General features: G+C 40.5%; 1 protein-coding gene across 1 annotated transcript in view; it reads left to right on the top strand.

Annotated features, from left to right (window-relative positions):
• The first annotated feature begins 9289 nt into the window (after positions 1 to 9289).
• Positions 9290 to 17462, top strand: part of SVOPL (SVOP like) — a 64918-nt gene continuing 56745 nt past the window's right edge. Inside the window, 5 exon segments of the mRNA XM_032643990.1 lie at positions 9290 to 9371; positions 9549 to 9640; positions 11174 to 11193; positions 11195 to 11270; positions 16410 to 16481. Of these exon segments, the coding sequence (XP_032499881.1) occupies positions 9290 to 9371; positions 9549 to 9640; positions 11174 to 11193; positions 11195 to 11270; positions 16410 to 16481 (342 nt within the window).

The raw sequence follows: 17462 nt of genomic DNA on the forward strand, positions 1-17462 counted from the left end.
CTGGAGTAGCAATTCTCATATCAGACAAAATAGACTTTAAAATAAGGACTATTAAAAGGGACAAAGAAGGACACTACATAATGATCAAGGGATCGATCCAAGAAGAAGATATAACAATTGTAAATATTTATGCACCCAACATAGGAGCACCTCAATACATAAGGCAAATACTAACAACCATAAAAGGGGAGATCAACAGTAACACATTCATAGTAGGGGACTTTAACACCCCACTTTCACCCATGGACAGATCATCCAAAATGAAAATAAATAAGGAAACACAAGCTTTAAATGATACATTAAACAAGATGGACTTAATTGATATTTATAGGACACTCCATCCAAAAACAACAGAATACACATTTTTCTCAAGTGCTCATGGAACATTCTCCAGGATAGATCATATCTTGGGTCACAAATCAAGCCTTGGTAAATTTAAGAAAACTGAAATTGTATCAAGTATCTTTTCCGACCACAACGCCATGAGACTAGATATCAATTACAGGAAAAGATCTGTAAAAAATACAAACACATGGAGGCTAAACAATACACTACTTAATAATGAAGTGATCACTGAAGAAATCAAAGGGGAAATCAAAAAATACCTAGAAACAAATGACAATGGAGACACAACGACCCAAAACCTATGGGATGCAGCAAAAGCAGTTCTAAGGGGGAAGTTTATAGCAATACAAGCCCACCTTAAGAAGCAGGAAACATCTCGAATAAACAACCTAACCTTGCACCTCAAGCAATTAGAGAAAGAAGAACAAAAAAAACCCAAAGCTAGCAGAAGGAAAGAAATCATAAAAATCAGATCAGAAATAAATGAAAAAGAAATGAAGGAAACAATAGCAAAGATCAATAAAACTAAAAGCTGGTTCTTTGAGAAGATAAACAAAATAGATAAACCACTAGCCAGACTCATCAAGAAAAAAAGGGAGAAGACTCAAATCAATAGAATTAGAAATGAAAAAGGAGAAGTAACAACTGACACTGCAGAAATAAAAAAAATCATGAGAGATTACTACAAGCAACTCTATGCCAATAAAATGGACAATCTGGAAGAAATGGACAAATTCTTAGAAATGCACAACCTGCCAAGACTGAATCAGGAAGAAATAGAAAATATGAACAGACCAATCACAAGCACTGAAATTGAAACTGTGATTAAAAACCTTCCAACAAACAAAAGCCCAGGACCAGATGGCTTCACAGGTGAATTCTATCAAACCTTTAGAGAAGAGCTAACACCTATCCTTCTCAAACTCTTCCAAAATATAGCAGAGGGAGGAACACTCCCAAATTCCTTCTACGAAGCCACCATCACCTTGATACCAAAACCAGACAAGGATGTCACAAAGAAAGAAAACTACAGGCCAATATCACTGATGAACATAGATGCAAAAATCCTCAACAAAATACTAGCAAACAGAATCCAACAGCACATTAAAAGGATCATACACCATGATCAAGTGGGGTTTATTCCAGGAATGCAAGGATTCTTCAATATACGCAAATCTATCAATGTGATAAACCATATTAACAAATTGAAGGAGAAAAACCATATGATCATCTCAATAGATGCAGAGAAAGCTTTCGACAAAATTCAACACCCATTTATGATAAAAACCCTCCAGAAAGTAGGCATAGAGGGAACTTTCCTAAACATAATAAAAGCCATATATGACAAGCCCACAGCAAACATCATCCTCAATGGTGAAAAACTGAAAGCATTTCCACTAAGATCAGGAACAAGACAAGGTTGCCCACTCTCACCACTCTTATTCAACATAGTTTTGGAAGTTTTAGCCACAGCAATCAGAGAAGAAAAGGAAATAAAAGGAATCCAAATCGGAAAAGAAGAAGTAAAGCTGTCACTGTTTGCAGATGACATGATACTATACATAGAGAATCCTAAAGATGCTACCAGAAAACTACTAGAGCTAATCAATGAATTTGGTAAAGTAGCAGGATACAAAATTAATGCACAGAAATCTCTGGCATTCCTATATACTAATGATGAAAAATCTGAAAGTGAAATCAAGAAAACACTCCCATTTACCATTGCAACAAAAAGAATAAAATATCTAGGAATAAACCTACCTAAGGATACGAAAGACCTGTATGCAGAAAATTATAAGACACTGATGAAAGAAATTAAAGATGATACAAATAGTTGGAGAGATATACCATGTTCTTGGATGGGAAGAATCAACATTGTGAAAATGACTCTACTACCCAAAGCAATCTACAGATTCAATGCAATCCCTATCAAACTACCACTGGCATTTTTCACAGAACTAGAACAAAAAATTTCGCAATTTGTATGGAAACACAAAAGACCCCGAATAGCCAAAGCAATCTTGAGAACGAAAAAAGGAGCTGGAGGAATAAGGCTCCCTGACTTCAGACTATATTACAAAGCAACAGTAATCAAGACAGTATGGTACTGGCACAAAAACAGAAAGATAGATCAGTGGAACAGGATAGAAAGCCCAGAGATAAACCCACGCACATATGGACACCTTATCTTTGATAAAGGAGGCAGGAATGTACAGTGGAGAAAGGACAGCCTCTTCAATAAATGGTGCTGGGAAAACTGGACAGGTACATGTAAAAGTATGAGATTAGATCACTCCCTAACACCATACACAAAAATAAGCTCAAAATGGATTAAAGACCTAAATGTAAGGCCAGAAACTATCAAACTCTTAGAAGAAAACATAGGAAGAACACTCTATGACATAAATCACAGCAAGATCCTTTCTGACCCACCTCCTAGAGTAATGGAAATAAAAACAAAAATAAACAAATGGGACCTAATGAAACTTCAAAGCTCTTGCACAGCAAAGGAAACCATAACCAAGACCAAAAGACAACCCTCAGAATGGGAGAAAACATTTGCAAATGAAGCAACTGACAAAGGATTAATCTCCAAAATTTACAAGCAGCTCATGCAGCTCAATAACAAAAAAACAAACAACCCCATCCAAAAATGGGCAGAAGACCTAAATAGACATTTCTCCAAAGAAGATATACAGAATGCCAACAAACACATGAAAGAAAGCTCAACATCATTAATCATTAGAGAAATGCAAATCAAAACTACAATGAGATATCATCTCACACCAGTCAGAATGGCCATCATCAAAAAATCTAGAAACAATAAATGCTGGAGAGGGTGTGGAGAAAAGGGGACACTCTTGCACTGCTGGTGGGAATGTGAATTGGTTCAGCCACTGTGGAGAACAGTATGGAGGTTCCTTAAAAATCTACAAATAGAATTACCATATGACCCAGCAATCCCACTACTTGGCATATACCCTGAGAAAACCAAAATTCAAAAAGAGTCATGTACCAAAATGTTCATTGCAGCTCTATTTACAATAGCCAGGACATGGAAACAACCTAAGCGCCCATCATCGGATGAATGGATAAAGAAGATGTGGCACATATACACAATGGAATATTACTCAGCCTTAAAAAGAAATGAAATTGAGCTATTTGTAATGAGATGGATAGACCTAGAGTCTGTCATACAGAGTGAAGTAAGTCAGAAAGAAAAAGACAAATACCGTATGCTAACACATATATATGGAATTTAAGGGAAAAAAATGTCATGAAGAACCTAGGGGTAAGATAGGAATAAAGACGCAGACCTACTGGAGAACGGACTTGAGGGTATGGGGAGGGGGAGGGGTGAGTTTTGACAGGGCGAGAGAGAGTCATGGACATATACACACTAACAAACGTAGTAAGGTAGATAGCTGGGGGGAAGCAGCCGCAAGGCACAGGGATATTAGCTCCGTGCTTTGTGACAGCCTGGAAGGGTGGGATGGGGAGAGTGGGAGGGAGGGAGACGCAAGAGGGAAGACATATGGTAACATATGTATATGTATAGCTGATTCACTTTGTTATAAAGCAGAGTGAATCACACCATTGTAAAGCAATTATATAACACACCATTGTAAAGCAATTATACCCCAATAAAGATGTTTAATAAAAAAAAAAAAAAGGAAAGGAAAAAAAAAAAAAAAAAGTAAGTGCTTACAAACTAAATATTTCTAAATATGAAAGAAACTACCCAGAATGAATTTCAGGAAAAAAAAAAAAAAAAAAAAAAAAATCACACATACCTGGCTAGTCCGAGTATAGTGGTGTTTACAGTCAGTTACAGATTTCTTTGTTCCTTCTCTACTCCCACTGCTTCACTTGAGTAGCCTAAAGAAAGCACACACACACACACACACACACACACACACACAGAGAGAGCTTTATTTTTTCCCCGTGGAAAATATGTCTGGAAGTGAACCATTCAAGGCTGTAGGAGAGCTCCAAATCCTCCTCGTCCTTCAGGTTTTTCAGGACTCGTCTCCCTGGGTCCCAGGACTCGCCAAAGCAGGGCCTCCCTTACGTTGCCAGAGCAACCTCTGCTACCCTTGGGACCATGTGGTTCCCACCTGAATACTTGCCTTTATCCCCCATTAGATTGTAAGTGCTTTGGGGGCAGGAACCCTTTTCATGATACTTTATTGTCTGATACATAGTAGTGTTCCATAAATATTTGTTGAAAGACAAAACACAGTTTCAGACATCTCTCCTGAAATTTCTATGCAGTATGTATTTAAATGAGATTTTATGAATTGGGATCATCGTATACATACATTAGGTACATACACATTGGAAAATGCTTTTCAGAGCCAAATAGCCTTTCACCTACGAGCTTTTAAATGACATTCTGTTACAGAAGTGTATTATAATTTGTTTGGTCACGTCTTTACTGGTCGGCATTTAAGTGGTACCCAATTCTTTCATCGCTGTTGTCAAAAGAACAGTGTGTCGAGCTTTCGTGCACCTTTATCTTCATTCACCTCTTTGACTACCTCACTAGAATGAATCCTAGGAGTGAAATTGCTTAGTCAAAATTCTTTCATCTTTGCCTAACTGCTTTCTGGAAAAGTTGTAGCCATGTACCCTCCCACCAATATCAGTGCCTGTTTCCCTTACACTGGGCACAACTGATCTTTAAGGTTTTTGCAAATCCAATAGAGGAAAATAACCCACTTTAATTTGAAGGCATAGTTCTCTTCATATTATGGAAACCAAGTAATATCAGTCTCTTCAATCAAGAAACATATGAAATCGCAAATGTGAGCCTCCCTTCCTGCCATCAGCTTGTTTCTTTTCCTTTTTTTCGGCCGTGCCACTTGGCTCATGGGACTTTAGTTCCCCGACCAGGGATTGAACCCTGGCGCATGTCAGTGAGAGCGGGAGTCCCCACCATTGGACCGCCAGGGAATTCCCTCAGCTTTAATTGAAGAGAAACTGAAGCAATTATCTTGGACCTAACACCTTTCTCTCCAGGAACTCTGTGATGAATCACTTCTCTTTGCTGATAAGAGAAGGAAAGTATGTAGGGTATTTATGACCCATGGAGCTACCGAATCAGTTAAAACACACATATCAAATTAAAACTTAATAGTAAGTGGCAGATTTCCTGGGTTTCTTTTCTTGCCACTCAATTACTTTAGCAAGCAGACTTGCTGGAGATTGTGTTATTAGTCTCTAAAACGTAAGCCTTCATGATGGTTAAAATTGTAAAACATGTTTAGACTGCTATGAGAAGTCATAAAACTTGACTGGTAGAAGAGATTGAGTGTTGATTGAATATTTAATTTACTGTTAAGCATTTTAGTTGTAACTGAACTTAAGATGAACTTACTGGGATTTTAAAAAATTATTTGCCCAACAAACTAAATTCTTTTATTCTCTAACACTAAAAATGGCCAGAATCACTTTTGGTTTTTAAGTCGGCTACTGCAATTGGCCTGGCTATTCTTCAGGAAAAAAATGGATATAATTTATACTCAATAAGATTCACCATTTTAGAGTGTATAATTCAGTGATTTTTAGTATAGTCACAAGGTTGTACAACCATCACCACCATCTAATTCTTACTGAATGACCTCATTCTCATATTTTGATTAAGTTAGTAGTTTATCATCTCGAAACATGATAAGTCATAGCCAATTTTTAATGTGTACTGAAGTCCTTTTTATAATCAAATTAAGCTGATTTTTCTCATAACTACTTTATTTTAAAAGTTACCAGATAAAGAACACCCCTCCAAAGGGTATTTGGACAACTTCTGGAAAGGGAGCAGTAGGAGTTTCCAGAACAGTGTATCTTTGTGAATTTCAGCCTCTCAGATGGGCTGAGAGACCAATCATTTTTACTTTTTCCACCCTGTGAAAATAACAGCTTTTTGTACTTTTCATGGTCTCCCTTGGTAGAGAGGATTTCATGAACTCATTTCTGAGCGTTATTGCTTGCTCTCCCATCTGGGAATATTTGTGTCTCTGTGACAGTGTTTTAAGAAAACAAATAATAGCTACTTTACAGTATAGTTGCTTTTATGTGTATCTTTTGTTGTCCCCAGCTAGATTAAAAACTTCTTAGGGAAGGGAACACTGTCAGACCCTCCTACAAGGTCTCCACAGGAGCCCACACAACAAGATACAGGGCTGGCACTTGGCAAACTTTGATGACCTTGACGTGCTTCTCTACAGCAGCTCTGCAGCTGTTTCTGTGCTCTGGGGAAAGGGGATCTTTGAGTTCTGATTCTGCTGCTTCTTAGTGGTCTGACATTGGAAAAGTTACTTAAGAATCTCAGAACCTCATTTTCTGAACTATTTATTTTGAATAATATTACACATCTTCAAAAGCAGAGGATGGTCAAATAAACCGCAGTGTACCTGAAACAGGAGGGAAGGAGGCAGGGCACAACCTTTGAAAGAATGACATAGCCCGAGGACATGACATAAACTGATTAGAACCAAATGGGTCCAAGATGGCAGACAAGTCGACTGCACTAGACCTTGAGCCTCAGTACACACTCACATCAGCAAGCTAAATGACGCACCCACGGAAGCCATGACAGTTCCGAGACCCACCGTAAGGATCAAAAAGTGGGCGGTGGCCCAGCTCCTGGAAATCCCCGCCCCTTTCTAAAATAGCTGGAATACTCCTCCCACTCATTAGCCTAGGAAATTACCCACCCCTATAAAAACTGACAACCGCATACCCTGGTGCCTTTCTCACCTTTTGAGATGGTCCACACTCTGTGGAGTGTGTTTCTCTCTAAATAAATCCACTTCTTACCTATCACTTGGTCTCACTGAATTCTTTCTGCGATGAGACATCAAGAACCTGAGCTTCATTAAGTCCTGAAACCAGGTGTGTGATCTCAGTTGGAAGACTGTGGGTTTTGGCCGGGTTTGAGTCCCAGCTGCATGGGTTCAAGTCCCAGTCTGAGGTGCACGGTTTCATACCCACTATCCCCTTCAGTAATTTTCACCATATGGCCATTCTTTTCTCATCTATACACCCATCTCCTTCTTTTGCACTCTATTGCCAACCCACCACTGAATTATTTTAAAACAAAACCCAGACGTCAAATTTCATCTGTAAATATTTCAGCATGTATCTCTAAAATGTAAGAATTTTTTCCTACTGTGACCATAATATCATTGTCACACCTAATGATGTCATCAGTAATTCCTTAATATCATCAAACTTTCAAACTTGCTTGCATTTCCCTGATGTTCTATCATCTCTTTTTCATCTCATTTGCTTTCTTCTTGTTGTTTTACAATTGGTTTGTTTGAATGAGGCTTCAGACAAATTAACTCATTTATTTGGTTGGTGTGTCTCCTTTCTGTTAGTCTACAGGTTCTCCTTTCCTCTTTTTTTCTTGCCATTTATTTATTGAAGAAGTTGGGTCATTAACCTGTAGAACTTCTAGCATTCTGGATTTTTCGTATTGCGTCCACATGGTATAGTTTGACATGTTTCTTCATCCCCTGTGTAAACTGTTAGAGCTAGGGGCTTGTTCAGATTCATGTTCAATTTCTCTTGATGAGACTATGGCACTGGTGATGTTGTGTATTTCCTTCCTTGTGCATCTCATCGGGAACAACATCACATCCGATCATCTCTTTCCATGGCATGAGGAGCCATTGTTGGGTTCAGGGGTTATAAGTCTTATCCATCTGAGTAAAGTTCTCTCTCAGCCTTTCACCTAGTAGTTTATCAGCCGTTGATGGTCATTGCCTGGATCCATTATTTCTTTAGGAGTTGTAAAATCACAATTTAATTCTATCCTTCTTTAGAATGTTTTCACTGAAATTAAAAAATACTTTTCTTTCACCAACTGTTTGGTTACCCTGAAATACAGACAATCTGTACAAGAAAGGCAAGATATTTACTAGTTTTCAGAATAATGAGTTGGTTTCTTAGTATTCTCCAAAGGTGATCAGTGAGATTATCATTTTAGTAATCCTAAAATTTTGGTATCTTTGATGGGCTTCAGTTCTTTGCAACCATTCTTCTTTGTGTGTGTATGTGTGTGTGTGTGTGTGTGTGTGTGTGTGTGTATGATAGGTAATGAACTCATTGATATTTGCAATTCAAAATTAGGATATAAAGTCTTTATATAACTTCTTTGATTTTTGTATCTTCTTACACTGAAAATCTTGGTTTCTAATAATAGTAACATAATTGCTTTATTCTATAGTATGTACTAGTATCAAAATAATGATATCAACATTATTACTAACAGTATAATTACTGAGAACAGATTAGGGTATCTGTTTATCCCACTAGGGATGTAGAGTTAAATTACTGTGTTAAAGCCATTTGAAAAAATTTTTTCACTAATTTCAGCTTTCCTTGTTTTATTTTTCTTTTGATTTTTAGGGTTAAGATTTTTTTTTTTAGGATTAAATACCCAAAAAGGGGTGGGGGGGGGGAGATAAAAAGAAGTGCTCCATGGGTTTCTGTCAGGATTAAATGAAAATAAGGTGAGAAAGCACGCTATAACATATGATTACACTGTAAACCGTAGGATCTATGAAGATGTAAAGCATTGGCTATTGTGATGAGTTTTCTGTAGCAAAGCCTACCTTCATTCCCAGTCAGAAGACCCTATTGGTTAAACTGTCAAGAGCTCACCTGGCCCCCCTCTCCAGGTTGATTACTAGCCACCAGGGCCCAATTCTCTCATTTGGCCATTCAATCTCTCCATGATTTAACTTGTCCATGTTTCAGGTTTTTCCTTGTAAAATAGTGATAAATTATAATACCTACTTCACTGATTTTCTATGAAGATTAAAGGAGAATATACACTAGATTTTATTTCTTTCCTTCTTCCTACCCCTGTTTCCGGCATTTTCCCTCCCCTGTTTCCTGCAGGGAAGCCGTGTGGGGAATTTGAACCATTTACAAGATGGCAGCCAAGTGGACAGAGCCGGTCACCATCATTAGCCTTCGGGAGTTGAACCTGGGGACCCCAGAGCCACAGCCAAAAGGTAAGGGGATCATAGAAATCTCTGGACCTGAAGTTACCGTTTAATTCCCCCTCTTCCCTGTATTTACTATTTTTGTAATAACAAATTGGTTTTCCAACATCCTCTGGGGTGAGTGATAATCTGCATACATTCCCTTCCCACAGAGGCTGTTGCTTTCACTTTGCCTTTCCTTGTTAGAGTCAAAGACATTCACTGTGGAGGACGCCGTGGAGACCATTGGATTCAGACGTTTCCACATTGCCCTCTTTCTGATCATGGGCGGCATGGGGGTGAGTGCTTGGAGATCCTCTGAGTCTCCCAAGCTAATTCATCGTCGGACATGTAGAGTCTTCCACTTCCCTCCAGCTCGGGGTTGTCTGCTCAGGGACAGATGTGAGAGGGAGTGGGAACCCTGCCGGGTAGATAATCCCCAAATACTTTTCTTCCACCTTCGGCAGTTGTTTGGTTATGAGCAAATGAATATCTGTGTTCTATCTTCTGGGAATTCAATACCCTTTTTTTTTTTTTTTTTTGCTAGCTATAGAACTTTTATTTCTCCTGTAGTTTCTGTTGGGTCTGACATTTAATCTTTTTTTTTTTTTTTTAAAGGACGTGTAGTTGATTTACAATGTTGTATAAGTTTCAGGTATAAACAAAGTGATTCGGTTTTATATATATTATGTATACGTGTGTGTGTGTGTGTGTGTGTGTGTGTATATATATATATGAATATATACTTTTTCAGATTCTTTTCCGTTATAGGTTATTACAAGATATTGAATGTAGTTCCCTGTGCTAACAGTGGGTCCTTGTTGTTTATCTATTTTTTTTTTAATTAAAAGAAAATTTTTTTTGTTTTTTAGTTTATTTATTTTATGCTGCATTGGGTCTTCATTGCTGTGCGCGGGCTTTCTCTAGTTGCAGTGAGTGGGGGCTACTCTTCGTTGTGGTATGCGGGCTTCTTATTGCAGTGACTTCTCTTGTTGTGGAGCACAGGCTGTAGGTGCACGGGCTCAGTAGTTGTGGCTCGCGGGCTCTAGAGCGCAGGCTCAGTAGTTGTGGTGCACAGGCTTAGTTGCTCCATGGCATGTGGGATCTTCCTGGACCAGGGCTCAAACCCGTGTCCCCTGCATTGGCAGGTGGATTCTTAACCACTGCACCACCAGGGAAGCCCTGTTTATCTATTTTATATATAGTATTGTGTATCTGTTAATCCCAAACTCCTAATTTATCCCTCCACGCTCCTACCCAGGGTAGCACTAATTTTAGCACTAATTTTGCTCTATAGTCATTCTTTCCTGATGGTGAACTCATATTGTTTTGTACTCGTTGCTTTTTTGCTAGCTTTCATGAATCTTGCCTCTCCATCCCAGCTTCTTGAAATCAGGGACTATTTCAAAGATCCATTTTGCAAGGGATATGCCCTAAGATCTTGATGATGATGAGTATAAAACAGCAATGCTGGGTTGACGTGGATGCTGGTGGCTAGCTAGGGTCACCTGCCAGCTACGTGGCTCCCACACAACACCTTCATAGTGTTAAATGCAAAAACATAGATCAGCAACGTCACAAGGGAATACGTGTCATAAATCTTGAGGGATACTCTCAAATTGTTCAAACCATGAATATTACATCCACGAAAGCCAAAGTTCTTCTGTACTTCTTTATCCAACTAGTAGTGCTGAATCGGTACATAATAGGTCCTCCCTATGTGGGGTAAGGGAAGGAGGAGTTTAGGACTAGAAGGATGATGGACAGACAGATGTGGGAAGAAGTGATGACAAGCTAGCACTTTGACATGGTGTTTTCCCTCCTTCTTTAAGGTTGCTGAGGCCATGGAGATCAATAATAGCGGTTGTGTCTCCTGTCATCTGCTGTGAATGGCAGCTGGAGAATTGGCAGGGGGCGTTAGTGACCACAGTAAGTGACTGCTTCCTGTGCTGAGAATAAACCAGCTGAGGACCCAGGGCTTCTGCTTCCTTTCCGATCCCACTGGGCTGAGAGCCACAGGATCCGTCTCCACGTGGTGTGGTGGCTTCCCAAACTCATGCGTTTGCAGGCCCAAACTAGCATTTGAGGCCTTTCTCCTGTTTGTCTTTTCCTCTAGGGAGCATAACCTTGAACTGCTCGTTTTCCAGACCCTAGCAAGAGCCCGGAAGAGACAGATGCAAATCAGGGAAAGTGAGCCTTAGCCATGGGTTAGTTATGGTTCAAGTCAGATCACTAAGAGCCTACTCAGGCCATAGTGACCTAACCAATCACCAACTTACTCTCAGTGAATTGTGTGTGTTATGCATTAAATTTTTCTCAGAGACTATCATGAATAGCTTTATGAATTGGACACTAAGTTTTGCTACGAAATGGATTTAAGGATGTTACTCTTCATTCTTTCAAGAGGTATTTATTAAGCACCAAGTAATTGCCAGCAGACTGTGTGTGTGTGTGTGTGTGTGTCTGTGTGTGTGTGTGTGCGTGTGTGTGTGTGTCTGTGTGTGTGTCTGTGTGCGTGTGTCTACGTGTGTGTGCATGTGTGTCTACGTGTGTGTGTGTCTGCGTGTGTGTGTGTGCGCGCGTGTGCATATGTGTGTCTGTGTGTGTGTCTGTGTGTGTGTGTGCGCGTGCATTCATTTACTTGAGTACTGAAGCTGGTTTTCATGAAGGTGAGACTTAATAGAGAAAAATCCCATGAGCCAGATGCCAACTCCTCACTGAAGGAGGGGAACATATGGGAGGTAGGTAGTTGGTGATGGGTGGAGGATGACAGTCAGATGGCAGAGGCCTTGAAGGAGGGTAAGGCTGCAAGAGACTAAGACCTCCCTCGCCCCCAACCCCTGGGGGGCTACAGAAGGCTGTGGGGTAAGGGGGGCCCCTACCCTCTCACTGCCTTAACCAAATTTTACCTGGGAATTCTCACCTGTATTGGGTACTAGGAAAAATTCCCCCTCACCTGAGGAACTGATCTCTGTTCTCCTCCCAGATAATGTATATTATACGCCCAGTTGTGTTTATTTCTGTGTCCTGGAGGCCAGGAAATTTGGAGCCCAATTTTATGCCTAATCGTGGCAGCAAATCTGCCATTATTCTTTTTTTTTTTTTTTTTTTTTGCGGTACGCGGGCCTCTCACTGCCGCGGCCTCTCCCCCTGCGGAGCACAGGCTCCAGACACGCAGGCCCAGCGGCTATGGCTCACGGGCCCAGCCGCTCCGCGGCACGCGGGATCCTCCCGGACTGGGGCACGAATCTGCGTCCCCTGCATCGGCTGGTGGACTCTCAACCACTGCGCCACCAGGGAAGCCCTGCCTTTATTCTTTTAGCTCTGTTTCTTTCTTTAAAATTGCACTTGTTCCATTTTTAAGTTTTCCTAATATTTTTAGAAGAGAGAGAGGGTATAAATAAAAATAACTAAAGACCTTATTAGGGCTTGTACCAATAGTTAAGTGATTCATTGCGTTTTGTTTTCTTTTACGTATAAAATATGTACAGTTTAGAGCTTCCCTGGTGGTGCCGTGGTTGAGAGTCCGCCTGCCGATGCAGGGGACACAGGTTCGTGCCCTGGTCTGGGAGGATCCCACATGCCGCAGAGCGGCTGGGCCCGTGAGCCATGGCTGCTGAGCCTGCGCGTCCAGAGCCTGTGCTCCACAATGGGAGAGGCCACGGCAGTGAGAGGCCCGTGTACCGCAAAGAAAAAAAAAAAAAAGTATAGTTTTGAAAGCATGCCTTATCCATCCTTGTAGCTTTAGGGTTACTGCTGTAACGTTTTGTGTAGTTATCAGCGTACCACAGCTTGTTTGTAGGTCTGCATGTCTTCATTCCTGAGAATGTTGGTGGTCGAGGTGTGGTGTTTGCATCTGTAGCTGTCATGAAACTATATTTTATGGTACCATTTCTATATTTACAGCTCACATTTCGTTGGTTGCTTTTATGTTGTTCCTACTGGTGCCTAAAGAGGCTCCTCGATGTCAGCAGTAACCTGGCTTCCCTTGTTAGGTGGGTCACAGCTCACAAGTCTTTTCTCTAGGTAATTCAACTCACCTAAGATGTGACTGCTCCCTGCTCCAAGTTCCTTGCCTCCTCCTGTCATTTAGTCTCTGTCATCCTGGCTATGAGTCCCATCTGTCCCCTGGGCTCACTGACCACAACCTTACTAACAGGAGGGGCTCAGACTGGTTTAGCAAAGAGGCAGCATTTTCACCATCTCCCAGGCTTCCCATCCCCCAACTTCAGCTCCACTTTCTGGACGGTCTGGCCATGAAGACTTAAGGCCTTAAGGATTGTGAGTGAATTATGTCCCTCACATCTTTTGTGAATAAGAGAGTTAGTGCTGGAGAAACAAAACTGTAGAAAGGAGCAGGCCCTCCAAGGTAGGGGAGGGGGAAGGGAGAGGGGAGGGAGAGAGAGAGAGAGAGATATTAATTCCCGTCTCTATGTGGTCCCCAGGATTAGAGTTCACAAGCTTTGGGGTTCACATAGGCTTGGAGTTAAGGTTTATTCTCTAGACAGGCTTAATAGTAAAGAACTCAGCCTTAGGAAAGTCACTTTTTTACACTGAATGGAAAGAAAGCAAGGAGTAAAAATCTGCCACTTACGTGGAGGAGCAGAGTAAAATTTGAATTTAATTTTAGTTGACTCTTTACTTTTTTTTTTGTTGTTGCTGTTAAAGATTTTTTTTTTTTGATGTGGACCATTTTTAAAGTCTTTATTGAATTTGTTACAATATTGCTTCTGTTTCATGTTTTGGTTTTTTTGGCCACGAGGCACATGGGATCTTAGCTTCCCGACCAGGGATCAAACACGCACCCCCTGCATTAGAAGGCAAAGTCTTAACCACTGGACCGCCAGGGAAGTCCCTGTTTCCTTTACTTTTATTAATCAGCTAATTCACTTTAATACAGTGTTATTAACACAGCATCTCAATAAAGTTTTTTTGTTTTTTTTTTTTTCCGGTACGCGGGCCTCTCACTGTCGTGGCCTCTCCCGTTGTGGAGCACAGGCTCCGGACGCGCAGGCTCAGAGGCCATGGCTCACGGGCCCAACCGCTCCGCGGTATGTGGGATCTTCGCGGACCGGGGCTCGAACCCATGTCCCCTGCATCGGCAGGCGGACTCTCAACCACTGCGCCACCAGGGAAGCCCTCAATAAAGTATTTTAAGTCCTAAGAACTAATTTCCTCCCTGCCACAGGCAGTTTGTCTATCGTTTCCTATTATTCAAGTTGATTAAAAAAAAAAAAAGTTCACCTTTCCCTTCTTGGAGGGAGTTTGATAATTGCAGGTTCCACAATAGAAACCGCTTATATCAGGAGACCCAAAGTTTGGAGATTCACCAACTGATATGACTTCTCAAAAAAATGGTGTGGCTGACATAAGGTTAAGATTAAAAATATATATATTTGATAAGGAAGGCCATCAGAAGAAGAGGAAAACGGAGCAGAACATGTGACCCCAAAATATGCCCCTTTGGCATGTGAATTATTTTGAGCTGAAGGCAATCAAGACCCAGCCGACTCAAGAAAAACTTTTACATTTCCCTTAACTACCTAAAAGAATTTAGATGGGGGGCCTGGCTCAGAGAGAGAGAGTTATTGCCAGAGATGACTTTCATCTGAATGACCTATCTGTGTGGCAGGGCAAACATCTAATTACCAAACATCTGCTCTTCTTATTGTCCTGTGAATTACCACCCCCCCCCCCACTTTGAAGCCCCAGGTCCCCTCCCATTCCTCAGCTCAAGGTGGCACATAAGCCTCTACTGTCCAACTTGCCCTTGGGTCTTATATTTTTATGGGACTCCTGTACATACAAACTTAAACTTGCTTTTCTCCTGTCTGTCATAAATCAATTTAATTATTAGACCAGCCAAAGAATGTAGAAGGGTAGGAGGAAAATTTTAACCTCCAACCAAGAGAAAGAGGCAGAAAATCTTGCCATCAACTACCGTCATCTTTCAAAAAATAAAAAAATAAAAATAAATAGTAAGGGCATGTTAATACCAACAGTCAGAAAGAAAATTCTTCCAGAATAAAAAGCACCCTTCATAATGAATAAATTTGGATTTATGCAAAATGTGTCCCATTGTCCTTATTTTTATCATTTTGCTGAGGACTGACTAGATTTCATTACGGTGTGGCATCTATCCCAGGCTGGGCATTGAAAATATTGGCTTTTCCTTCTTCAACTCTATCCTAGAGAGAACAGTGCACAGAGGAAACGTACGGCTTTTGTTGTTCGAGTATAAATATGATTTATTTTTTTATAGTTCCCTGTAGAAGAAATGCTTTTGAGTCTTCCTTATGAAGAGTCGGGGGAAAAAGAAAAAGCAGGCAGCAGAAAGAGCTTTTTCACTGAAAAAGTGTTAGAAATGCCAGCTGACACCTTTCCTTTGATTACCCTGGAAGCAATCAGTCAGGGATCTTACTAGAAAGGAGAGTTAAGTAAAGCTTGGAACTGCTGGAGGCAGAAAAATAAGTCACCTAAAGGCTTACACGTAAGAGTACAGCCCAGACTGAGTTACATCGCTGGTATCACACCCAAGTTCTTGAATTTTATCAAGGAAAAGCTATTGTGAGAACAAGTAAGGAAAAAGAGTAGGTTTATATTAGTGATGGAGAATGTGATGACTGGTTTTGGTGTTCGTTGAAAGTTAGGTTTCCCTGTAATAACCTGAAGGAAGACTGCTTCTAGACGTCTCAACTTGAATAAGACAGAGCATGCACGAATAGACTTTTGGAGTCTTCTTATTAAAATGGAAATTCACAATTGTACATCTGAGTAGAATGAGGCCACTGCTGTCATCTTGGATCAGAGGCAAAGCAGTTACCTGCTTCTAGGACTCCTGTTTCTACCTGGTGTCAGTGACTTCAGGTGTGGGAATCGTCAACCTCGGAAGCCCTGAACATGTTATAGAGGAGTCAGGGGAGAGCTTTGTGAAAGCCTGTTCTTCAACTTCCAATCCTCCCACGTTTCCCGTCTTCTTTTAGTTCAGGTGGGTGAATGCTTAAGGTAGTAATTAGCATATTATGAAAACGCTGCTTAGAGGATAATTTCTTTTCACCCCACCTCCAGATGGTGTTTTTTGGCTACATGGTATTCAGCATCCTCTTTGGCCTCTTGGCTGACAGATATGGCCGCTGGAAGGTATGGCTCTGAAGGATGATTTAGAATTTTCTTTTGTGTGTTCTTTTGTGGTGACATCACCACTGCTTTTCTTTTGTGGACATTTCTCTGTCAATACCCAAGTTAGAAAGTACGGAAACATCCTTCTCTGACACCACATGCCTGAATTCCAGGCTTGTCTTCCTGCTTTCTCATCCTTCCCCGAGATACCTGTCCCCATACCTTGTCCCCATAGTCCAGGTGTACAGCTGATGGATGAGCCTGGTTAGAACATAGCAGGTAGAATGTGAGAATTGCATGTATAAACATAAGCAGTTTCACATTAGTTAACTTGGGTGTAGCTTTGAAACTCACCCACTTGCTTGATGTCACACATGTACTGAGATTCCACATCAAGACATAAAACTATATCTTCTGATGATAAACCCAGGTCTCTCTTCTCTTCTTGTCTGACTTCTGGTGGTAAAGACCTCTCTAGACGTAAATACAAAGGGAGAAGTCCCCCACAAAACAGTAATAGGCTTGGATGTATGTTTTGAAGTGCACAAAATATCATAGATTCTTACAAATTAATATGAAACCACAAGTATCTCAAAAAAATGTGGAGAGCACAAAAAAGGCATTTTACAAAAAGAGACATACAAATGGTCAAGAAACCTTGAAAAAACTTTCAATCACAGGAGTTATTAGAAGCACAATTACATAGCAAGATATCATTTTTTCCCTGTTATCAAAGCCATATCAAACACCAAATCCATAAGGAATTTTTACTTTTCTTAAAGAAATCTGCAAGTGTCTAGACACCCTCACATACAATTGATGTAATTTTTCTGACCATCAATTTGGTAGCATAAGCCAGGAACATTGAGAATATCCATTCTCCTTATCTGATAATTTGTCTTCCAGAAATCTAGACTGTTTAGGTCATCAGAGAACCACAAAGATTTATGCACAGACATTGTCACAGCTGATTTTAATAGAAAATGTGAAACCACTTCAACA

This window comes from Phocoena sinus, chromosome 9 (genome assembly GCF_008692025.1).
Source record: "Phocoena sinus isolate mPhoSin1 chromosome 9, mPhoSin1.pri, whole genome shotgun sequence".
In the NCBI taxonomy this organism is placed as follows: Eukaryota; Metazoa; Chordata; class Mammalia; order Artiodactyla; family Phocoenidae; genus Phocoena; species Phocoena sinus.